Below are 25855 nucleotides of genomic sequence, written 5' to 3' on the forward strand. Positions count from 1 at the left end.
TTTAAGTAAGCCCAAATTCATTTTGTCTACTAGTACATTTTTAGGAAAAAATCATTTATTATGTAGCCATTAAAAGGGTTATTTAGATCCCTATTTGCTGTCATGAAAATACGTTCTTGATATATTGTTGAGTGAAAAGAAGGTTATAAAATAGTATGTAGAGTTATGATCCCACTTTAGGTTTATATTTATATAAAAAGGAACAGAAAAAAGTGTGGTAACAATAGACTTACATATTAAAAACAGCAATCTCTGGGAAAAGAAATGATAATTTTTGATTTTTCTTTAGACTTTTCTGTATTACCTGAACTTTTTTAAATTTATAATCACAAAAATTTAAGCCTATTTTAACTTAAAAAAATTAACAAATAATTATCCTGCACCATAAAAATTTAGGTAAAAAATAACAAATCTCTTTGACCACTCTTTCCTAATTACAGACATTGGTTTAAATTCATTATTAACTATAATAAAGTTTTTGCTATTAAGATACAGTAATTTCAACACAATTTTTATAATGATCTAAACACAAAATACTTCTTGGTGTATTCAATCCCACCTATCATAAATTTGACCACATTCTGACAATTTTTAAGGCTAGGGGAGGAAATGACAAAGGTGGTAACTAAGGCATTGTTCCAAGCACCCTGGCTCCAGAATCCTGCCCTTAACACAACATACTCATAATCAGTGAAAAGATTTTTCTCTTTTCTTCTCAAAGAATTAAGAAAATAATAGCTCATATTTATAAACTAATAAAAATTAGCAGTACTAAATTAAACATTACAAGCTGAAGTCACATAGGCTCATCAATCTAAACAAAGTAGAATAAACAGAGTGAACAGAAGAAAGAAAAGGAAATTCTGTAACTTTTTTGTATACATTTTCTTTGCCTGAGGATTCTAGAATACAATTCCAATATGCTGCCCCTACCACTGTTTACCTTTTCAGTTTTGGCCCACTCGTCATTTCTATTACATGCTCTGTTTATGGAAATACTGGTAGCCAAAATGTAAGACCATTATTTCTTTTATTTATGTATATTTTGGGGGAAGAACTAAAACTCAATCAACTAAAGATGTCTGGTAAGAAACTTTCTTTTAGCATGGAGCCTTGATGAAAGTATTTCCTACTACTCTGAGTAGGAGATAAGGTCAGAGAATGAGATCACGTAAGGCCTTTGACTTTTATTCTGAGAAAAACTAAGAGTCACTGGAGCATACTGTATATATACTGCAATGTTCTGAAATTTTGTGTCCCCCCAAAATTCATATGTTGAAACCTAATCATCAATGTGATGATATTAGGTAAGCCTTTGCAGGAGTAAATTTGATCATGAGTGCTCACCCCTTATGAATGAGATTAATGACCTTACAAAGAGGCTCCAGAGACCTCCCTTGCTCCTTCTTCCATGTAAGGATTCAGTGAGAAGGCACCATTCATGAAGCAGGAAATGGGATCCCACCAGACACCAAATCTGTTGGCACCTTGATCTTGGACTTCCGAGCCTTCAAAACTGTGAGCAATAAATTTCTGTTGTGAGCTACCCAGTTTATGGTTCTGTTGTAGCAGCCTGAATGGACTAAGACAGGACCTAACATAATTTCTAAATATCGCTCTGACTGATATAGTAAGAGTAGAACACAGGGGCAAGGCAGAAGTGACAAGGGCAGATAGCAGTCTCTTACAAAAATCCAGATGAGAGATAATGGAGGCTTAGATGAGGGTGGTGGCAGTGGAGGGCAGTGAAGAGTAGTCAATTTTGAATATATTTTAAATGTAGGATTCCTGAAGGAGGATTATAGAGAGAGAGAGAGAGAGAGAGAGAGAGAGTGTGTGTGTGTGTGTGTGTGTGTGTGTGTGTGTGTGTGTGTGTGTGTGTGTGTGTGTGTGTGTGTGTGTGTGTGTGAGAGAGAGAGAGAGAGACAGACAGACAGACAGACAGACAGACAGAAGGAGAAGATTCAGGATGACTCTAAGGCTTTTGCTTGAGCAACTGGGAAGATGGAGCTGCCCTAACTGAGATGAGAAAGACTGCAGGGGCTGCAAGTTGGAAGGAAAGATCACAAGTTCAGTTTTGGATATGCCACATTTTGATGGGAAGTGAGCTACTGGGGCTATGAGCCTGAAGTTCAAGGAAGAGGTCCATCTGAAAATATAAATGTGGGGAGTTATTAGCTATATAGATGGTATTTAAAGCCACAAGACTGGGAGAATGGAAGACTGGATAAGATCACCAACGAAATAAGTTTCTCTATCTTTTCTTAGAATACAGAATGTAATTGTCAGTAAATTACCATTACATCAATTACAGGAGGCACTTGTTCAATCCTAGAAGTTCCAGTAGTGTAATATCCCAGTAATTTGGGAACCAGCCAAAAGACTACCAAATAGATCTAGGGTCACATCAGGTTTCACTCCTCATATGCAATCCACTAAGCGGTCCTGTGGGTTCTATCACCATAGCATATTACAAATTTCTCTATTTCTCTCCATCTCCATTACTACTCCCTAATTCCAAGCCACTATCATCTCTCACATGGATTATAGTAATAATTCCTATCTTGGTCCTACTACTTCTACTCTTACCTTGCTGCAGACCATCTTCCACCAGACTGATCTTTTTAAAACTCAGATCAATCACTTCCTTAATTGCAATCTTCCAATGGCTTCCCAGTCCACTTAGAACACAAGTGGAACTCCTTATCAGGGCTTATAAGATCCAACTTCATCTGGCCCCTGCTGACCTCTCTGATCAAATTTCCTCAGATGAAAACTCTCTCCCTGTTCACAATGTTCCAAGTACACTGGCCTTCTTCTGGTTGCCTGATCATACCAAGACTATTCCCAGAAATGCAAGGCACTTACAACTTCAGGTCCCATTGTCTAGAAAGTCTCAATTCAAATGTTGCTTCCTGAAGAACAGGTCTTCCTGAAGTTCTTACTTGAGTCCCTGTGCCTGAATCTGCATTTGCCCTAGATGACGGCACTGCAACTTACAGGAAAACTTCTGAAAATCACCATGGGAAGTCCTATTATTGGGCTTTGTTATCACTAACTCTGATATTTACTCATGCTTATCTATTACCTCCTGACACCCAGTCTTCTTTCCTGCCCAGCTCAAAATATGTCAGACTTAACTAATCATCCACCCATTTAGAAGCCTACTTGGAAATAATATTTTGGAATCAAATTGTATTCAGGAAGTATCAAAAGCTATAAATGAAAGTGTACACAGCTCAGAAATGATGTATAAAATTTTTTGAGGAAAAAATTTCTCAAAAGTGCTCTCCCTAAAAAAATTGCTCTCCCTAAATTCAAGAGCAAGACCTAAAGAAAGAGTTGAGCTAATTTGGTAAAATACTCCAAGTTTTTCTTTTCAGTTCTTAGAGTATCCCAATGTACATGAGAATCCCCCCACCCCCCCACAAGGGGCACAAGAAGAAATGAACAAAGAATCTTTCCATTAAAAGGTATAAAACTGGCTGATGCTTCTTAGAAGAATTCTTTGCTCTTGGGAAGTAGATACAATTGCAATAAATTATGATGGATCAATCACAAATATTTCTCTCCCTTTTCCCCCAAATCCCACTAAAATGACTATAAAGAAATAAAAATAAGTTATGACCTACAATGACAAAGAGAGCTGGAAAAAAATACAACAGCAGAAAACAGATTTCATATTTTTTTGCAAGATGAAATGCAAACCAAGGATTGGTAAGTGAATTGGCAGAACTGAGGAAGAGAAGCCAAGCCCTAAATGTCCATGCTTGGGGGCATGGGAGCACTTAGAGACCAGTCAAAGTGGCCCACAAAACTCCTAGAGACTCAGCAATTGCAAACCCCAGGTGCCAGTGAAGGCAGGGATGAGGTGTGGCACTGAAAACAAAGATTGCTTGAAATCCTGAATAAAGCAAGAGCAGTAGGACTCCTAAGCATCTTCCTCTACACTGTGTTCCTCCCCAAAGGGAGCAGAGGCTTGTTCTCCAGGGAAATCCAACTAAAGAAGCTCCAGTCTTTGGGAGGTGAAGCATAAGGGAGCACAGACGAAAGCATGACACCCTGAATTTGCAGGCTCTCAGCCCCCTTTCTTCCCCTTTCCTGTTTCTAGAACACTGGTGGCCTTGCTTAAACTCTCCCCAACTCTCCCCCCCCCCTCCTAACCTAGCAGGAGAAGATAGGATTCTTTTCTTGATATTCTTTATAGTTCCAGAGAAATCTTCAGATTCCAGCTTCTGGGGATTCCCTAATGAAAATGAAGGCTCAGGAGCTGACTCTGCAGCGAAACATGTCAATCAACAAGACATCCCCCCACCCCACCAAAGTGTCCAACATTAAAAACAGAGCCAAAACAGCAACAGAAACAACAAAAAAGAACCAGAGACAATTCAGGGAGCAGGGGAAAAGATGCAAAGAAGAGGATATATTAAGCTCCTGAAAAAAGAACAGAAGACTACAAAAAAGGGACATTTGGACTAAAAACAGGCTCTTGGAATTAACAATACAATAATGTCGGGTCTGCCGCCGGCCGACCCGAACAGCCCTAGCCTTGTTATCAGTCTCTCCCTTGGTGGGCGAGCAAAGTGCCTGGATTCCTCTTTCCCTCCGGTCCCCGTTGGGAGGAGCCGGGGGAAGAGAGCCGTGAAGAGAGGTGAGCACAGCCACCGGCCCCAACCAGCCCGTTAAAGGACACTCAGATGCAGCGGGGGTTCTGTCGAGCAGTTCCGTTTATTATCACACAAGCACTTGCTTTTAAAGGCAAATGGGGAAGGGAGGTTTTTACATCCTCCAATCAGCTTAAAGGTTATAAAAGCAAGCATCCTGTCTCAATGCATAGCTATTGCAATCACGCAGTGTTCACGAGCGCAGAAGCACGTATTTGTCCAATAAGGGCTAAGGCAAGGTTCCCGCAGACCCCCACCCTACTTCCTCCCAGCGCCGTCTTAGGCTGCCACGTTAATACACCCTTGTGGGTGTTCTCACTTATTGGTGGGAGCTAAAAATTAATATATAAATTCACACACACACACAACGGGGGGGGGGGGGGAGAAGATATAACAACCACAATTACTTGAAGTTGATACGACAAGCAAACAGAAAGGACATTGTTGGGGGGGAGGGGGGGAGGGAGAAGGGAGGGAGGTTTTGGTGATGGGGAGCAATAATCAGCCACAATGTATATCGACAAAATAAAATTTAAAAAAATAAATAAATAAATAAATAAATAAATAAAATACACCCTTGTGGGCCCATAATGGCGCAGCTTGTAATGTCACTTAAGGTGGCGTTAGTTTTTAAGGCCCGACACAATAGGAGTAAAAAGATGTAATAGAAGGGTTAGAATATAAAGTTGAGTAAATCTGTTAGTAAGTACATCATAATGAAAAAGAAAATTTGGGAGGGAAACATACAAATTTGGGAGATCTAAAATCTTAATAGTAGTAGTAGTTCTCATAAGAGAAAAACAAAACTGGAAGAAAGGAACTTACTAAATAATTAATAGAAAATTTCTCAGAACCAAAGGATAGTCTCCAAACTAGAAGAGCACATAAAGTGTTAAGCACAATGAATCCCTCCCCCCCCCCACACGGTCTCATCATAAACTTCCAGAACACCAAAGAGAAGATCCTAAGAGCCTCAAGAAAGAACAAACAGTAATGGGAACCAATCTTATGCTAAATTCTCAAGCATCACAACAGGAAGTTAGTAGATAACATCTAAACATGATAAATTGAGAAATAGCAGTATGTGCGTGTTATTTAAATGCTTGCAGAAGCAGCTAGAAGGGTTGAAAGTGGCTGCTTCTTGTGACTGGCCTGGGGAGTGGGGAGGGGATGTGGCCAGAGACTGTTGTTGTTGGAATAAGCTTTTTAGAATTATTTGATTATTTTTGACTATGAGCATGTATCAGTTTGATACAAACAAAAATTTCAAGAATGCAAAAAGCAGATGAGAGACCTGAAACATACTTTTCCAGGTAGTAAACATATAAAAGTCAGATTTAGAAAAGAAGGCGCACTACTAGTCAGGAGCATGTTCATGAGGAATTAGTCTTTCAGTCTTCCTCCCTGCTCCAAAATTCTGCACACAGCTTCCTCCCCTGGACCTCTGATGTAGTGAGATTTTTCGTGCCATCATTTGTACTCTATCTAATATATATGTACCTATCTAATATACATATGCTGTTAGAAGAGGTTGTAAGAGAGAGAACTGGGATACAACAGAGATCTTTAGTTCTAAAAATAGCACAGGTTGGAGGAGGAGAAAGCAGAGAGGCAGTTCAGAGCTAGAGAAAGGTCTGAATATTAGAGTGAGAAGTAGGTCACACTGCCTACAGTTACCCCTGGAGGTTATCTCCCCAGTCACCTGTCACAGAGGCCTCCCTCTGTCTCACAACTACAGGCATCATCTGCCAAATCCTAGTCATCCTTTCCAAACATTTTGGGAAAACCTATGAATCATATAGAAGACATATGTCCTTATTTCATGGTTGTGCTGTGCTTTCAATCAAAAATGTGATCCAGATTCTCCACCTGAGTCCCCTACTTCACTCCTGTCCAAATGACATTTGGCTCTTGCTAAAACATCCATGGTCAAAGGACAAAGATTTGCCACTCTGAAGGAAATTCTTTTTAAAAGGCTTTGAAGGCAATTCCAAAGAACTTTCTATGGCAACATTGCTGGAATCAGTGCACAGCCTTCCAGGGTAACTGCCTTAAAGCAAAACACTAATTCCGGCTTTTAAGTGTTTCTATGCTTGTTAAAAAGTCAGCCTACTTACTTTCAAGTCCCAGCTCAGAGTGCTAAAGTGTTTTCCTAAAACCTCCATAAATTCTCCTTTCCCTTTGATACCTGGGGCAATCCACCATTTCCTTCACTCCACAAACTAAGAGACATGTTTGTGGAAGGAGGCGGAAGGAAGGCAATTTCTCTGGCTCCTTTCTAGATAATAATGACCCCTAAACATGCTTCCTGGTGCCTTGCTAGGTGGGAGTTCTTAGAAGTGAGTCTAATTTGACATTTGGTTGATGTTGGTGCTCCGCCTCCCAAAAATGATGAATGGCTTGAAAACTGTAGAAGCCATCCATCTCCTCACCATGGGGAATAATGCTGAGCTGCTTTACTTCTACCCTCTGCAGAGGTAAAAGGCTTAGTGGCAGCTACATTTTGCTGAAGAGGAACATGCTTCCCCCTCTGCTGCAAAGGTCCCCTCATCACTTAGGGGAATGGGCTAGAAGGGAGGGAGGGCAATGAAGACCCATGTTTGACTCACTTAATTGTGTTTGGTTTCAGTTCATTACCCAGCAAACCCAGGCGTGAACCCTAAAACACGTGGTGAAAGTCTTCAAGGCCAAACACTTGAGAAAAAAGTAGAGTTCTGGGCCACTGTGCTGGTTGGTCACAAAAACTTAGAGCTGACAAAATGACACCGCTCAAATAGCCAGTGAGTGACTCTGGTTATCTCTAAATAGCCAGGTCTCTAAATCCGAATTCTGATTCCAACATAGATTACCTCAGTGAGGTGGGTCACAGCTGCCAAGTTCAAACTGTACATACAGTCGATGCTTTGTGGTCCACATGATTTGGGATTTTAAAAAAATATCTTATATTAGAAAAATCACCTTATATTAGAAAAGACAGAAAGCATCTGGGTAGGTGGATGAGTGTGTATGACAGAGAGAGGGGAGGAAGAAGAAAAGGGCAGAGGGCGAGGGGGGAAGAGGAGGGAGGGGAGGGAAGGAAAGAGGGGGAAGGAGAGGGAGAAGAGGGGTAAAGAGACAGAGAGAGGAGGAGATGGAGAGAGGGAGAGAGGAAGAGAGAAGAGAGGGAAAGGAGGAGAGAGAGGAGAAAAGGGGGAAAGGGGGAGAGGGGGAAAGGGAAGAGAGAAAAGGGGCTTCTCCTGCAAACTTCATCACTGTACCCCTCTGCAACAATGGCAGCCACACAGTTCAACCTTGGCCTTCAGCCTCACTGCCAGGTATTGTTGGGTGGAATCACATGAGACCAAACTCTGCCTTCTGAGAGGGGGCCGGTGGGCAGGGCTGGGTAGACAATAATGAGATGATTTTAAAAGCCCTGTTAACTTTTTCCATTTTAACTGATATTCCTGGATGAGGCACTGAGCTCTCTTGGGAGGCTAGTTCTAAGGCATTCCATGGAACCCAAAGCTAGTTGTAAAAGACTAGCTTGGGGTAGAGCTGCTGGGGAAAGAGTTGCACTTGCATTTCCAGTTATTCTCAGTCTAGATTCAGAAGGCCACAGTTAGGAGAGGAGGCCACCTCTCTATTCCCCAGTCCCACAAGGAACACAGAATGGAATGATCTCAGAATTCTCTTTACTTCTTCTGGTTTGAGAACCAGAATTTCTTGCTTATTACTACTGAGGAACACTAATACCCAAATGAAAGCTCAGAGTGTTTGAATAAACGTACAAGGATCACAGAGCCAGGAAGCAGCAGGTTGGCCTTCAGACGCAGGTCTGGTGGACACTGAACCCACGTTTTCTCCCCAGTGCCTGGTGTACTAGCACAGGACAAATCTCTGAGACTGCAAAGATGAATGAGATATAGTCCCTACTCCTAGGAGCTCAGGTGGAAGCAAAGGGTTACAATATCTTAAGGAGTTGTAGTTCTATGGCCTGGAGCACACTCTTTCAGTGAGAGACTCTCCTTATACCTCAATGTCTGCACTTAGGAAATGAGGAATGATGCCCACCATCAATTAAAACGTACCTTTTAATATGCGCAAGAATTTACAAAATATTCTAAGGCCCTTAGCACTATGTCAACACAAAGTGTCACTTCCATTATTAATGAGTAATAGCTACCACTACATAGAACATTTAAGTGTGATACTCTGTGCATTAGTGAAATGAATTTGTTTCTTAAGGTAACCTCATACTAGCTCCCACAGCACAAATTGACAGGGGTTAGTGTTACTGGATGTGAAAAGATTTTGAAGTCCTGATTCCAGCTTCAGTTGTGCTGAGAAGGAAAAGACCTAGCTGAATTACAAGAAAAATAGGAATGGAATAGAAGGGAAATCTTGGTACCAAAACATAAGGTCAGGAGAAATACATGGGTAACAATCACTGGGTGAAAGAAAGCATCCAACTTTTTTTAGCCATATTGTTTTTCATCTCCTGATCTGAATTCACATACAGCAGGGTTACACAGCTGCTCAACAGCTGCCCAGCTCCATCCCAAGGCAGGTAAAACTCCACCTCCACCCCCACCCCCACTCCCCCTACCCCCCCACCCCTGGCTCAGGCAGAGTATGCATTGAACAAAATCAACCTACTCCACGCCTGCCTCCCATGGGAGACTGTAGACGTCAGAGGGGGCTCTGGCTTAGCGTGCCATAAGGAGGGCTGTGCAGAAAGAGACTCTGGTCAGGGCTCTGTAAAGCCCTGTGGAGTCTGAGGGGAACAATAAGAATGCAGAATATAAATGTAAGCTGCAGGCTGATGGGCCCATTAGGAATTAGGGCCGTCTTTGAAAGGAATCTGCGGAGATGATGCAAAACACCAAGCATGTGACCCAAATCATGGTAGGGCATATCAGAGGGAGAGGGGAATGGGAATGAGACATTTTCTAATCTGATTAGTGTGAAGTTTCCCCTGAGTGTGGAGAAGGGTCACTGCACAATTAGAGACAAAGTTAGACTGAACATGGTCTGCTTAGTGGCTGAGAGGGATGACCTCCTCAAAGCTAAGCTGGGCTTGGAGGCAGATGTGTTCAGCAACTGAGACAACGTCGAAGCAAGTTCTGGAATAGTCTTTTTGCATTTAATGTCAAATCGCAAAAGCAAAGACAAAAAAATATGCTGAGAAAATGAGGGGATGATGACTTGGTGGCCTCAGCACTGGATAAGAAACATGTAGGTCCTCCAGAGGTCAGACTCCCACATTATTGGGCTTTCCTGGACAACTTATCCTCGAGGCCATCAAGAGATAATCTAATAAACATCCACAGCTTCCTGACTAGAAGACAGCTTAATGTGTGAAAGGCATTCAGATCCAACTGTTGAAAAACAAGTCTTCATCTATACAGAAGGACACATTTCTTCCAGTTCACTTCTAAGTCAGAGTGTGTGGTCTATGGTCCCTGATTTAAACTTCTCTCTTAGACTCTCTTAAACATCTCTCTTAAACTTTTCAATCAATACAAAGCACCAGGTGCTGTGCTGGGTACTTTGTATATGTTGACTCAATTCATCCTCAGAACCACTAGGAAGTAGGTCCTGTTATCTCATTCTGGAAGTAAGAAATCTGAGGTTCAGGGAGGTCGAAACTCTTGCACAAGATCACACAGCTAGTAAGTGAATTCAAAGAATCTAAGAGACAAGGTAGGGGGGTAAAATTGTCAAGATGTGACAATCCATTGTGTTTATAGGTGGTAAATCAAACAGGTTAGAAGCAAGTGTCTGCACCTGAATGGATCAAAGGTCAGGTCACAACTCTTCATTACAAGGTAAGCGACAAAAAGAGAAACAAAAATAGTGCTGTGAGAATCTTGGGAGAAGATAATCCCTCCAATTACCAGCCACAAGAGGCTTTCATGAGGGGCCGGCCCGTGGCTCACTTGGGAGAATGTAGTGCTGACAACACCAATTCAAGGGTTAAGATCCTGTTACCGATAATCTTTTTTTAAAAAAAAAGAAAAAAAAAAGAGGCTTTCGTGGATGTGGTGCCACATGAAATGGGTCTTGAAGAAAGAGCAAGCTTTCAGCAGGTGAAGAAAATTGGAAGCTATTTCCTACTAAAGTAGTAGCAAGAGAAAAAGCAAAAAAGTGGAAAGGCAAGAGGCATATGTGTGAAATGCTAAATGGCCCATTTGGCTGGACTACTGGTAATAGAAAGGGAAGCTTGTGGGGGGGGGGGTGCTAACCGTGGAGAACCCTGACTCCTAAGCCTGCTTACTTCATCTCAGGTCCCTACACCAGGATGACCTACTTATCCCTAAAACTGCTGCGAGAAAATAAAATAAAACAGAGCTAAAACAAAAACAAAACAAAACAATTAGAGCTGACAGTCTAGAAAATTACTCTGAGTCAATCCAACGCACACACACATCTAACTGGACTTGCCCTCTTCTGGATTTCCCTCCAGCACCTTGCACCCTAGTTCCCCCACATGGAATTTGGTTTTATCTGTTCCTTTGATTTCTCCTTTTGTCTCAGATGAGGACTCCCCACTCCAGCCCTTGCTTGAGAACAATACTCCAGCTGACAATCCTAAACCCCATGATGGAGAAGGGCCTTATCGTTGGAGTTGGTCTTTCCTTAGGGAGCAAAGAGTGATGCCACAGAAAGTTTATGAGTAAAAGAGTGACACGATTTTTTTTTCTTTTAGAAGGTACTTAGCTGTTGTATGTAAAGATGGACTGAAAAATTTAGAGACTGGTGGAAGAAAGACCAATGTGGTGGCCCTGCAATAGTCAAGAAGCAATGTGGGTCAAAAAAAGAGTGATGATAGTGGGAATGGAGAGGAGAGAGTAGATGCAGGCAGTAAGAAGGAGGCAGAACTGTTAAGACATCCTAATCTACTGGCTATTTATAGACAATAATTCAAAATGATTAGAAGCAGGAGATGTGCATTTGAAAGGTTCAGGGTTCAAGTCATAGCTCATCTTCTTCCAGATTATGTGATTTTGGGAAAAATACCTCATCTCTCTAAACCTCAGCATTCTCAGGTATACAATAGGAAGGATAATAGTTCTGATCTCCCCAAGTTGTTCTCAAAAAGTATATGAGATAATGTATCCAAATCAATGATCACAATTCCTAGAACACAAAAATGTCAGAATTATTAACATATGTAAATCAGGGGAGGAGCTGAAGTGATGCCATAAGAAGCATAAAAGATAACCAAAGTCTAGGTAGCTGGGAGAGTGGTACCAGGAAGTCAAAAGTCAAGTTCAACAGGAGAAGTGATGTATTTTAGAAAGCAGTTCACTATACTCTCTTTTTATGACATCATAATCTCTACATTTTACATCTGCTGCTCTAGCAGGACAGAGCTCCATGCTAATAACCCTAGGTCCTCCTACTGCATATCTTGAGCTATCAGGAAATACTGCTTTGCAAAATCTGCTCTAAATTTTACATCTAATGTCCTCATAACCAATGAAGTTGTACATTTCATTTTGTACCAGGAACCTGTATATATTTAAGTGTGTATTAATGTTGAAAAGATAAAATAATAATTCATAATAAGCTCTAACATTCAAAATCATGACTAACTTTTCTTTTTGTAACATTAAATGAAGGTATGCCATCAATAATATAATCAAAATAGCCAAGGTAAATCAAGGGTAATTAAAGGTAGATGTAACACTAGCAACAGTGCCCCAAAGAAAAGCATGCAGGACAACCCTATCAAAAGTAGAGCTCTCTCTCACCTGGACAGTAAGGATCCTAGAAGATCATCATTCAAAGGTAACCTGGAGGACTTGCACAGTCTCTCAATGTCTTTGCTGGGTAACGTATTTTTTCTGCAGTGAAACAAAGTAAATGGACTTTTATATACATACCTATGTCTCATTAGTAACAATTACATGCTATAGAAAAGAAAACATAGATGTGATGTGTCCTACAAATGTGCACATGGAAATAAGTATGAAAATTGGTACTGGAATTCATAGTTAGGAAAAAACAGTCATATTGCATTTCACCAACATTTTCCATTTCTGAGGTCACCAGATTCTGTCCTTAAAAAGGCTTGTCCATCAAGATGCAGATTCTTAGTTGGTGGTAGTACAGTCTATTAAGGCTGCAGCCCACGAGTGTTGCTCTAAGTAATCGATCTGCATTCTTGACCACCAGTCAAAAATCGTTCTAATGTTTGAAAACATCTCTTAATTTGACAGGCATCTAGAGCCTCCAACACAAGTATGATATGACTTGAGGGTGTTTTTCTGGTCTTTTCTTTGGACCTAAACCTTATAACCTGGAAGCCCTAGCAAGGGCCTTAACTTTCACTTCAATTTTGTCAGATGCAAGCAGTTTTCTCCAGAGCAGCCCGACAATCATTTTCCCCAGCCTGCTGGGGGTACAGAAATGCTTGTCCAATGTTCTCACTCAGCCAATGCTCTTCCAGGCATCAGGCAAAATTAGAACCAAGAGGAAAAAACTGGGCTCTTTTCCTTGCAGTGAGAACTTTTATGTCTAGAATCAAAGCTTGTCGGATCTGGAAGGACATCAGTCTGTCTGATAAAGCAGCCCCACTATTCCCAAGAGGTGTTGTTTTAGTAAAGGAGAGTCACACTTCACACCCTGGGGAAGGGGACCACCAGAGTGGAAGGCAGGGCAAAGTTCAGGCCACACATCTTCCAGGAAGCTCAGGGAAGCTTAAAGATTCAAGGAGAAATACCATCTTCATAAAAACTCACTGAGGATGCATTATGGATTAGGAAGAAAAATCATGTTCATTTTTAAGATAACCCATGGAATCTTCAAAGATATTTAGGGTATACAGTTGGTCACTTGGGTGAGAACTTCGAGTCTGGGGGTGGGGAAAGGGGTCACAAGAAAGAAAAATAGCAGTGGTATGCAGTAACAAGGTTAGAAGCTAGAGTTAGAACTAGGATTTACTAACTACAGATAAAATCAATGAATTTATATTTCCCCCCACTATATCAAGTCTGTGGGTAAGATGAATACCAAAACATATTAAGATGGCATATCCAGTGTGTACAACAATGATTTAACGAAGCTCAACACACACAATCAATGTATTAGAAACAGATTATGTTGAGCTTCATTATTTTCAAGAAATAATTTCAGAGAAATTCTATAGAAAATTTACTTGCAAATTCCCTGTTCTGTTTATTATAAAAGTCACATTAGTAAATCCAGTCAGTACTAAAATAATGTAAGAAGACATCTCAGAATTAAACCTTCTAACATCTTGATTTACTATGTTTTAGTTGAAAGCTTCTAGAAGTGAATGAAAGAAAATGCAAAGGGGCAGCCTATTCTTTCGAAGACACAGGGCCTCCCTATTCCATCAACAAACAAAGCTCACCATCACTGTGAAATATTTGTCCCGAGATACTCTCCAAAAATGATTTAAGGTGGCTTTGCTAAACAGTGGAGTATGATGAGACATGTCAATTTTCTTTTTTTCCCTTTTTGATAAAATATAAATTCCTTCATTACTCAGGTTCACAGAAACTTAAATGATTTATTAGAATCCATAAAAGAAGAGCTTACTTTTCTCGATCTAGGTACACACAGTGAAAAAGGAGTCTGTCAAAATTCTCAAAAGTATTTTTCTTGAGCTGTTCATGGGCCAGTGCAATTAAGACATTCACATCTGGACCCGTGTCCTCAGGTGCACGGTAGTGACGTGCAATGGTTATAACCTCATGGTCTGTGAGTTTCCCAACAGTTATACTCATCATTAGGTCTCTGTAAAGAAAATGGAAAAACATTCATGAAATTATATTTTACCTCTCTATTAAAAAGATCTAAATCCCATTTTACAAAACTTTTACCAACTGCATAGAGGACAGGTGATTATTTTTTCTTAATTTTTCCACTTAAAAGTAACAGGAAGGCACCAATGCTAGAATGGAAAATCATAGGCACTACAGCTTATAAATAAAATGGCACTTTGCCCAGAGCCAAACTTCTACCAGATAACAGTTTGTAACCAGAAAGTAAATTTTTAAAGGCCTTGAATGGTCAAAAAGCCTGTCACTAAGATACATGACTTTATTTCAACGCTTATTAATGTTTCTTACACAAAACAGTAACAGACTTGGGTTTCCGGTTTCCTAGAGTATAAATTTATAAATCAGTAAATTAGAAAGGTGTTTGGGGGATGGGGAAAGCAATCACGCATATTTCTGTAATAAAAAGTAAAAACTGGCACACTCTAGCAGTGAGCAAAAAATAAGAGAAAAAAACTGAAAAGTTAAAGGATCTATGTAAGGTCACAGCTGTCTGAGTCTTCAGAAGGAAAATGGTATTGAGATTATTTGCCAGAGCTAAAAAAATCAAACAATAACAACAAATTACCGATGAGGCCCAAAGCCTAACAAATTGGCTAAATTATTTTTAATGAAACTTTGTATGAAAGCCATATACTATGCAGCATGCATTAGAAAGAATTATATCAAAATGGTTAAAATACAAAATGTTAAGGTGGTTACACAAATAAGCTTCCACTGTCTAGAAAATTTACTTACCAGAAATAACTCAGTTCCCAAGAATCCTGAATAAACAGGACTTTCAGAATAAAGGCTTTTAGTTCTTTTAGATATTTCTCATCATTACTTCTACTAATTAAGAATGTTAGCTTCTCCAAGTCAAAAATTTCCTCAGATAGAGCCTAGGAAAGCCCACAGCCATGATGCTGACCTACCTAAAGAAAATGCATTTAACCTACATCCATTTTTCAGGTTTTCTGGGTTTTTTTCTTTTGTATTGACTTGGTTTGGTTTTGCTTCTGTATTTTTAATGGGAAATGAAAGCAAAATTCAACCAAAAGGATCCCACAATTTCAGCAAGTCAGGTAAGACAATCTCAATTAGTAATATTGCCAGGAGACTCACCGTGTAAAAAACATGGTAAAAGGCACTCTAGCATCTGAATTTTTCAGAATCTGTAATCTATTTGGGCTGTTCAAGCATACAGATGATCTCTCAAAGCCACAAGCTGGTAGGGCAACTTGAATGAACTGAGTACAGTAGTCCCCCCTTATCTGCGGTTTTGCTTTCTGTGGTTTCAGTCACTCACGGTCAACTGTGGTCCAAAAATATTAAATGGAAAATTCCAGAAATTCTGAGCAGAGTGATGAAATCTCACCCTATCCTGCTCTGTCCCACCCAGGATATTAATCATCCCTTTGTCCAGTGTAGCCATGCTGTAGATGCTCCGCCAGGTTTCAGATCAACTGGTATGGTATTGCAGTACTTGTATTCAGATAACCTTTATTTTACTTAATAATGGCCCTAAAGCATAAGAATAGTGATACTGGCCTATTGTTATAATTGTTCTATTTTATCATTAGTTATTGTTATTAATCTCTTACTGTGCCTAATTTATAAATTAGACTTTATCATAGGAATATATGTACAGGAAAAACCATAGTATATATAGGGTCCAGTATCATCTGTGGTTTCAGACATCTACTGGAGGTCTTGGAAAGTAGCCCCCTTGGATAAGGGGGGACTACTGTACTAGCAATAAAAACCCTCACCATGTGTTGGGTACTAAGTATGTGCCAGGTCCTGGACTGCCAGGTACTTTTGGCATGGATCATCTCATCTGGCCTAGGATGTAGGTACTATTAGTATCCCCATTTTATACATGAGAACATGGAGACATAGAAATGTTAAGTATTCCACCCAGTGTCACAAAAGCCGGAATACGAACTCACGCAGTCTGGCTCTAAAGCCCACACTCCTACATACTACTCTATCCCTCTTGTGTTGGGACATAGTAGAGCAACCGGATGGATGGGGCCCAGTCAGGAAAGCTTCGTAAAGGCAGTGGGTTTTGAGATGATTTTTATCTGGCCTTTTATTCCCCTTATTGTCCATTACCTCTGCTCTGAGAGCTATCACTGACCAGCAGGAAAAAGTAAGAGAAAGTAATTTCAGAAACTCTGAGTTACCAACCATCTGTGACAGAGAGCTAATTGGTCATGGAGGAGCCACTCCAAGGAAAGCCCCAGGCTCATTTACAACATTAGTTAAGGAATAATCAGTCATATCACGTGCATAAAATGGAACACTATACCACCATCAAAAGTATGATGTTGATTGATATTTATTGGTATGAGATGTCTATGCTATGTTAATATAGTATAGTCCCAGTGAAACTCCAGATACAGGGGCATATACAGTCATAGAAAAAAGATCAGAAGGATACGTGCTAAAACGTCAATAGCAACATGGTGTGAAGAGCAGCAAGTGGCTTGCTCCCAAGGACAAGGAAAAAACATGTGCAGCAATAACTAGAAACTTTCTACTCACCTTTAATTAAACTTATAACACCACCAGAACATAAAAGCTTATTTTCCTTTTCATTAGATAAACTGAAATTATCCTGGCTTCATTGCAGTTAAAATTTTTATCTGCTGGGTTTCTGTATGCTTGAGTTTTAAACAGCTCAGTATTCTACAGCTTTACGTGGATTTATGTGAGAGTTTCAAACAAACTGCTCCATACTTAAAACTGCTGTCAAGCCCTGTGGGGGACCAGGGGCCCCTGAAGCGGCTGCCGTGTGGCTGCTGCACCCACACAAGGCAGGTCCCTACACCAAGGATCTCAACCAGGATGTCCAAGCCTCGCCTTGCAGACCTCAAATGGCTGCCATCACTTTGCCCTGTGTTTGCCACCTGTGCCTTCTTTAGGACTCACCCCCACCCTGTTAAACTTTAATGTGCTTCGCAAAGAACTAGGAATCTTTTCAAAAGTAGCACACCCCACTTTTTTTATTGTAGTAAAACACATACAGCATAAAATTTACCATTCATGACATTTAGCACATTTATAACCTTGTACAACCACCACCTCTAATTTCAAAATATTTCCATCACCCCAAAGAAACTCCACACCCATTAAGCAGACACTCCCCTTTCCTCCCTCTCCATGGTCCTCCTCCTTACCCAGCAACTACTAATCTGCTAAGGATTTGCTAATTCTGGATATTTTATATAAATGGAGTTATATAATATGTGGTCTTTTGTGACTTGCTTATATTGCTTAAAACAATGTTCTCAAGGTCCATCCATGTTGTAGTATATATCAGTACTGCATTCCTTTTATGGCTGAATAATATTTCATTGTATCAATGTACCACATTTTGCTTATCTAATCAGGCATCAATGGATTTGGGGGTTGTTTTCACCTTTGGTCTATTGTGAATAGTGCTGCTATAAACATTTATGTACAAGTTTTCATCTGAACACCTCTTCAATTCTTTTGGGTCTGCATGCCCAGAAGTTAAATTGCTGGGTCAATGGTAATTCCGTGTTTAACCTACTGAGGAACTGCCAAACTGTTTTCTGCACACTCTATTTTTGTTTAGCAGCAGCCACAAAAACAAAGGTCCAACTTCTATCAACCACAGCCCTTTCTTACCTAAAATTTCAGAATGAACCTGAAATAAGATCTGATACCAAAACTGATCTCTGTACTTCTTGCCCAATCATTTAAAAGAAATAAACATGTATTTAAAAAGCAGCTGTAATTGTACTGATCTTGTGTTCTATGATTACTACTACTAACCATAAAGACTCAAATGGCAATTACCTTTACCTTCACCCAACACTGCACTACATTCCTTGTACTAATATTTTATAGAGTATAATACCATACTATTACAATAGTATTTAGTTAATCTTAGAAGGGATGCTCCATGATTTTCTCTCAGTTTTTGTAACTAAAGTCATAAGACTAAAAAAAAAAAAAAAAAAAGCCAAACTTCTCTAGGGTATTGAGGTAACTATGCAGAATTTTGAAACATAAAATAAAATACTCAACAGCTTTACATGATAATATCCCATTAAATTTATCCAGTCAAGTAATGGTGAATCAAAACTTCCTTCTTACATATTGAATCATTAAAGTCTAAGCAATGTCTTTCAAATAAGTTTAAAAAATAAGTTTGGGCATAAACAAGGGATCAAGAGCCTAAGCCTTAGTCCCTAAGGCATACAAGAAAATCTGATTGAGCCTAAATTAAACCAAGCAACAGTTATGATGACAATTAGGTAGCACCCTTTCTTATTTCCTTCAATTTGATATTCATGAAATAAAATGTGTTTCACTTCCAGTAATCAGAAGCCAGGCACACCTGCTCACATCCTACACTCCCTTAGGCTTTCTTTTACACTCATGGGCCTAAGCTGCCCATAAAGAGCAGAACCCCCTGCCCTGCTATCACTTACATCCCAGCATGGCATACTGTTGGACTAGCGCCTTGCCAGATAGTAGAGAGTGGCAGAGACAGCTGATAGAATGTGTGTCACAAGAAGGAGAGATGGAAATATACATTGAAGTGGGGCCACTACAAATGTCTGACCAGACAGATTTTGCTACAGGCCTACGTGGAATTCAAAGCCATTTACAAAGCTCTTCAACCTCACTGGAAAACAAAGCTGTTATATATGGCCACTTCAGCTGTGTACTGCCCACCTCCAGAGAGTGCATTTATAGACTTATGGCATAAGTGGTTTCCTCTGGAGTTGTGCAATGTAGTGGCCTTTCCAGAGAGCAAAGGAACTCCAAAAAACAAGGGGAAAAAAGGAGTTACTGCAGACTATAAGAAAATCATCTACTCCATCCAAGATCACAAACCTGTTTTCAACTGGGAAGCAGTATGGTTTCGTAGGAAAAGTGTAAACTTTCAAATTACACAGACCTGGATTAAAATTCTTGTCCCACTAATTCACTAGTAAATGGGAACTGTGGTAAATTATTTAACTTCTCTGGGACTCAGGGTTCCTTATCTGTGAAATTGGATAGGACCATTTTCATCACAGAATTTTATTTTGCCACAGGAACCAGGATGAGCCTAATACGTAAGTCAGATCATGTCATTTCCCCATCCAAAACCTTCTGAGGGCTTGCTGTCTCTATCAAAGTAGAACCCAAAAGTCTCACGATGACCAACAAGGCCCAACATGATCTTGCCCCTCCTCTGCTGTCTCTCAGATCTCCTCTCCCACAACCCTCCCATCTTTCCCTCTGCACCCACCTTACTGCGCTTCTTGTTTTTCCTCAAACAAATCAGGCACGTTCAAACTTCAGGTCCTTTGCACTTACTGTTCCCTCTACCTGAAATGCTCTTCCCTAAGACAGCCACAGAGTTTGGTCCTTCACCTCCCGCTTGGATGTCAGCTTCTCCGTGAGTCCTTCCCTGAATGTCCTTTCTAAAAGGGTGACCCCTCCCTCCACAACTCTGGCATTCCCTAACCCCTTTCCCTGCTTTCCTTTCCTCAGTGCCATTCATCATTATCTCCCCCACTCCCCCACTAAAATGTAAGTTCCACAGAGGGCAGGGCTATTTATCTATTTTGTTCACTGTTGAATCTGCAACACCTTAATAGCCCCTGGCACATAGTACGCCCTCTATAATAAATAGATTGCTGAATAAATGAAAAATGAGCATTAAGTTACAAAATGTGAAAAGCATTAGCATAATGCCTGGAACTACAAACGCTCCCTAAACTATAGCAATTTTTACTATTCTCACTATCTCACAATGGAAATAATTTAAGTTGTATTAAACTGGAAGGGTTACTTCTCTTAAGCAAGTTTACCGTGGAAAAAATGTGAAATGCTTTTGATGATTCTGAAATCTTAGAATTTATCTGCAGAATGTAAAAGGAAAATGGCACATTTGTTTTAAGTAGTCATATTCAGGAGTAAGTCGAGTGATAAAGTAATAAGCTCCAGGTGTGCCTTCCTTTATACAATGAATAGATATGAAAAGCTCCACGAATACTTAATTTTTAGAAATCAAATTACATGCCCTCTTTCCTTCTTTATTACATATGAAGATATGTTATCTTCATTTTGGTCATCTTTGATTAGCAATGGCATCTAACATCTTAGCTTTAAATTCCTCTAATTTCTGTCAAGTTCTTAATGACACGTAAGCACACTAAACCCTGAAATAAATCCTTTTGAAACCAAACAATCTTTTGACAGTATAAATAATTACTGCCAGATTCATCTGCTCTGTAAATTGATTTTTTTTATTTTTTTCAAAGAGAAGTACATCTGCATTGAAAATCACTGACCCTGTTTTCTTATTCCAAATAAATATAAGCAGCTTCTTGTTTTCTCTATATTACTGCTCTAATCTTCATTTCACATCAAATACTATGTCTTTTCCTGTTTTGACATGTAGTGGAATGTACATGGTAATTTTAATTTATCTAGTTTGAAATTCAGTATGTCTTGGTGCACTTTGGGGCTGTTTAAGTGTAGCCAAACAAAATGAGATTTCCTCATGCAATTAAGAGCATCTACTGTACATTATTAACGGTCTCTTCTTCATAGAGGTATAATTTCAGAAATCTTTTAAAATATTCATTTATAATTCTATGATTTGGTACAATATGCATTTAAATGAGCTAAAGTATCAGTGCTTTTTTTTATTTTTGTTTTTTAAATCGTGTGAACGTTTTTTTGGTAACAGCAAATGAAAGTCTGGATGACAGTGCTTAACTTGCAATGTGAGCAGAAAGGGGTGAATATTCACTTCATTTACAAGCGATGTTCTTCATTTTCTACCTTCCCTTTCATTAACGCCCACCCCAAGTTCAGAAATCATTTGTCTCCAAGCAATCCCCACTTGTTTGGCTTTTTGTTTTTAACTGTTTCTCACTTGGTTGCCAGATGTTTCAGAGCCCTATGAGGCCACGCTAAGTTCTGACAATCAGGGGCCCCGCCTTACATGGAAGGTGACCCCATATAAACCCACAGGTACTTTACTGATCACATAACAGGCTGAATACAAGATAGGATCTGTGCCCTCCTCCGGGTACTTATAATCAACATAATAATTCAAGACTTACTCATATCAAACAATAACAGATTCTTCACTCTTTTCAAGCATATGCTTTTGAAATACCTGTATAAAACGTATTGGCTTTATTATAAAAGTAATACATTTCCAATTATAATTTGGATAATATATAAAAGCAAGGAAAAAAAAAAAAGAAAAACCATACCCACTCCTGCTACCCTATAACCAAGTAAACATCCCAGTATGCTTCTTTGAAGTCTCTTTTCTACGCATGGGTATTTGCCTTTTTTTCTTAATAGTTGTTAACATATTTTATGGTCTGCTTTTTTCAATTAAATAATAAAACATTGCCATGTTATCACATACTATTCTGAAACCAAAATGCTAAACAATACTTCCGTTATTGGATATTTCATGGGTTGTTTTTCAAATTTTTATGTAAATAATGTCATAATGAGCATCTATGTGCACAAACGTTTGTATTTACAATTATTCCCTTCAGATAGTGTTACAGAAGTACAATTAGTAGGGCAAAAGAAAGGAACGTTTTAAAGGATCTTGATACATGGTGCTAAGTCTGCTCTCATCTTTCTCACTGTTTCAATCCCTTTCTTAGTTTGCTCTGTTTGGGGGTGTTTCTAAAGATAGTTCTCTGGTTTACTACCAAGTTTTCTGCAGTGTCCAGTGAGTGTCCTATTAGTGCCTCCTGTTTAATTTTTAATTCAGAAAATACACAATGTTCCCTCAGTATCCACAGGGGATTAGTTCCAGGACCTCCCATGGATACCAAAATCCACAGATGCTCATGCCTGATGTAAAATGGTGTAGTATTTCATATGCCTTATGCACATCCTCCTATATACTTTAAATCATCTTCAGATTACTTATAATACCTAATGCAGTGTAAATGCCATGTAAATAGTGTTGTGCTGTATTGTTTAGAGAATGGTAAGAAATAAACTGTACATGTTCAGTACGGATGCAATTTTTTTCCCCGAATATTTTTAATCCATGGTTGGTTGAATCCATAGATGCAGAGCCCACAGATATTGAGGGCTAACTATATGTGTGTTGTAGGTTTTAACACAAATCTGTTCCTTTTTTGGTCTGTTGGCTTCTCAAAATATCCTGCTTTTGTTGAGCTTATGATACATCTTGTTGTGACCATAACATAACTAGTCTCTAAGAATAAATTTAAAAAAATCAATTCTTCATACAATAAATCACTTTCAGAATCTGCATGGATTATCCTGTACTACACGGTTTAGTTTTTCTCTGTTCATGCAACTTTGTAAAGAGGTCTCTAGAACAATGTGGGTACTGGTGTATGGCTGTACTTCACAAATTCCACAGGCTCTGTCACAGATGGGGCATGTTTGTAAGTGTGCAGAGGGTGAAGTGGTTAAGGAGGGATCCAATCATATCCATCCTAAATACATGTGCCAAGTCAATATGAAAAGAGGGCACAAGTATTTAGGGAAGGAGAAAGGGAGAGATGAAGTTAAGCTTTCGATTTAGAGACCAAGGCCAAATTTGGGGTGGGGGGTTGGTTGGGAAAGAAGAGGATGAGTAGCAGAATAAAAGCTGGGAGCCTTGTCCCAATACCTCAATCACTAGAGGAATTCCTACAGAGACTCTCCATGCACAGTGTCTCCAGAGTGGTGCAGTTCACAATCAGCACTACCCTTAGCAGTGGCCCTTCCCTAGAGCCACTTTCACACAGAAGCCTGAGGGTAGACTCTGGGGCTTATGCTCAATTGACAACTTGTCATTAAGACAACTGGGTCTCCTATGCCACAAAACATATCAGAAAAGGAAGAAATACAAGTCCATCAGTGAATACAATGATTTACTTCCTTAGCACTATATGAAGTAGGAAAATGTCCTACGTCTTCGTCATGGCCTATTTTTAGATTTGTTTTGGGTCTTCTGTGAAGAATTCTGAGCTTGGGAGAGGGCAGCACTGGGCTGAGGATTAAATCACTTATCTGAATCAGAAGTCACAGACACAGCCTAGGCAAACTACCCAACTACATTTTGACAGTGGCTGGAACTTTTAAACTTTGCAATGTCAGTAAGAAATCACTTTCAGTCCAGATAACATAATAAGAACTTGTTCCTGGCTCCTTGCTTTAAACACTCTGTGCTTAAATTCTATGTAATGAATCCCAGTGCATAACCACAGAATGTCAGCCCTAAATATAGCAGTTTTAAAAGTAATAGAAGAAATAGATATGCTGATAGCTTCATCTGTAAAGCATAAGTGGTTCTAAATCAAAAAAAATAAAGTGGGGGGGAGGAAGTTGGGGGAGATTGGATAAGAGGCATAAAGAATAGGTATGATTTGTAACAATGAATATGCTAATAAAAAATATGCTCATCTATCGTTCCACATTTCCACTTGTAAAAAATAAAGGAAAAATGAGAATAAATCAATTAAGATCAAACAAAATGGGGAAGCTGGTTGTCAGTCACAACCCTAACCTCCCTGTCACTTCAGGGCTCAGTCATATTCCCTAGGCAGAAAGAAAGAGAGCAACTCTGGCAGGTGTTGGCACAAAGTCCCTCCCAGGCCACAGAATGATCAGTCACAGGGCCTAATTTTGTCCAGAGCCACAACAATGACTAGCCATAGCCATAGCCACTTCATGCCCATGCCTCCTACACAGGCTAAGTAAACTTGCATGGTGGCAGCAGGTACAACCAGAGTGGGGATCTCCATATCTCAGGGGTGGTGAGCTTTTACCACAGTCGTTTCCATCCCCTCTGTGGGATACTGCATCACTGCCCTAAATACTTCACTCTCCCTGTATCCGTGCCCTTTCCTGTGTGACTCTACTGTTCCACCCTCTAAAGGGGCACAGTTTATGTCCTGTTCCTTGGCAATGGGGTCAGCCATAGGACTTGTTATGGCCAACAGAATGATGTGGAAGTCAAAGTGTGCCAGTTCTGAGCCTAGGCCTCAAGAGGTCTTCCATGTTTCTCATTCCGACTGCACTGCTGCCACCACAAGAATGACATGTCTTGGTTAGACTGCTGTTCCTTAGAGGAGAATGACAAAGATGTGGAATGGAGCTGTCCCAGCTTGGCCCAGCCCAGGTCAACAGTCTCCCAACCAACTCACAACCTGTGAGCTAAATAAATGCTTATTTTGCATGACACTGAGGTTTTGAGGTCATTTACTGCACATCAAAATTGTAGCAACTGGGCCGAGCCCGTGGTGCACTCGGGAGAGTGCGGTGCTGGGAGCGCAGCGACGCTCCCGCCGCGGGTTCGGATCCTATATAGGAATGGCCGGTGCACTCACTGGCTGAGTACCGGTCACGAAAAAGACAAAAAAAAAAAAAAAATTGTAGCAACTGATGGTTGATCCACTCTCTCAGGTCCCACCTTCTTACACTCTCCTCTCCTCCATCCAGAGGTCGGCAAGAGGAATCCGCACACTGCAGGTTAAGCTGGACCTCAGGAAGTTGGGCACCTGGGCCATGGCACATGATGCCCCTAGCAGAACTGCTCTGACTGAATAGTATTGTGGTAGAATGCTATCATTTTCTTCTAAGGAGTACTGTCAGAAGCAGCCATCTGGAGCTCATCCGTAGAAATCCTGGAGGCATGCTACCAAGACCACCACCCACCTACCAGAGTGTCCTTCCTGGGAGCTGCCAGTGGAAAATGTCTTTCTTGGACTCTGCATTAGAATTCCTTCCCCTAAGCAACTGGATTATTATTGCTTTATGAACACCATGAATCCTATAACTGAGCACTGTCTCCTATTTTGCACTGACCTCTAGGAAGCTCAGAACCAGGCCTGTGGCTGATTGCTAGCAAATGCCCATGACTTTAGAGTCTGTAAATATACTCTGTATGCCAACCCCAATCCTTGATCCACTGTTCTTTCCTATGCTTTTTTATTTTACTTTGATTATGTGTATATCCATTTTATGTTGTAGAATTATCTACATCTTTGTAACTCACCTTAAATCCATTTCTGAAACAAAACAAAATAGAAATAAATATAAAAATATATATATTAGTGAGAAGAAAATTGAGGGGGTATAATCTTTCCCCAACTACCTCCATTCCAGAAGATAACCTTCCAGAAAAGGCAGAGTCAAGGAAGAAGATTTCAACTAGAGCAAAGATCTCAAGGTTGGTGGAGACAGCTGCTGGGCCATCCAGGGGCACGTACATGCTTTCTAAACCCAGAGTGTAAGTTCCATGTGGCCAGTGGTGAGGGGAAGTGAATGGAACTAATGTCATGGGTATTTGCTAGGTTTGCATGGGTGTTTAGCATATGTTAATTCATTTAATACCTACAGTAATCTCTTGCATTATTCTCATTTCACAGATAACCTGAGGCATTA

General features: G+C 40.0%; 1 protein-coding gene across 1 annotated transcript in view; it reads right to left on the reverse strand.

Annotated features, from left to right (window-relative positions):
• The window catches only part of EFHC2 (EF-hand domain containing 2), a 132335-nt gene that overhangs the window by 14792 nt on the left and 91688 nt on the right, over positions 1-25855 (reverse strand). Inside the window, exons 12-13 of the mRNA XM_063084635.1 lie at positions 14214-14411; positions 12401-12493 (exon numbers count right to left, since the gene is read on the reverse strand). Coding sequence (XP_062940705.1) covers positions 12401-12493; positions 14214-14411 — 291 coding nt within the window. The remainder of the gene's footprint in view (positions 1-12400; positions 12494-14213; positions 14412-25855) is intronic.

Source organism: Cynocephalus volans, chromosome X (assembly GCF_027409185.1).
Source record: "Cynocephalus volans isolate mCynVol1 chromosome X, mCynVol1.pri, whole genome shotgun sequence".
Classification (NCBI taxonomy): Eukaryota; Metazoa; Chordata; class Mammalia; order Dermoptera; family Cynocephalidae; genus Cynocephalus; species Cynocephalus volans.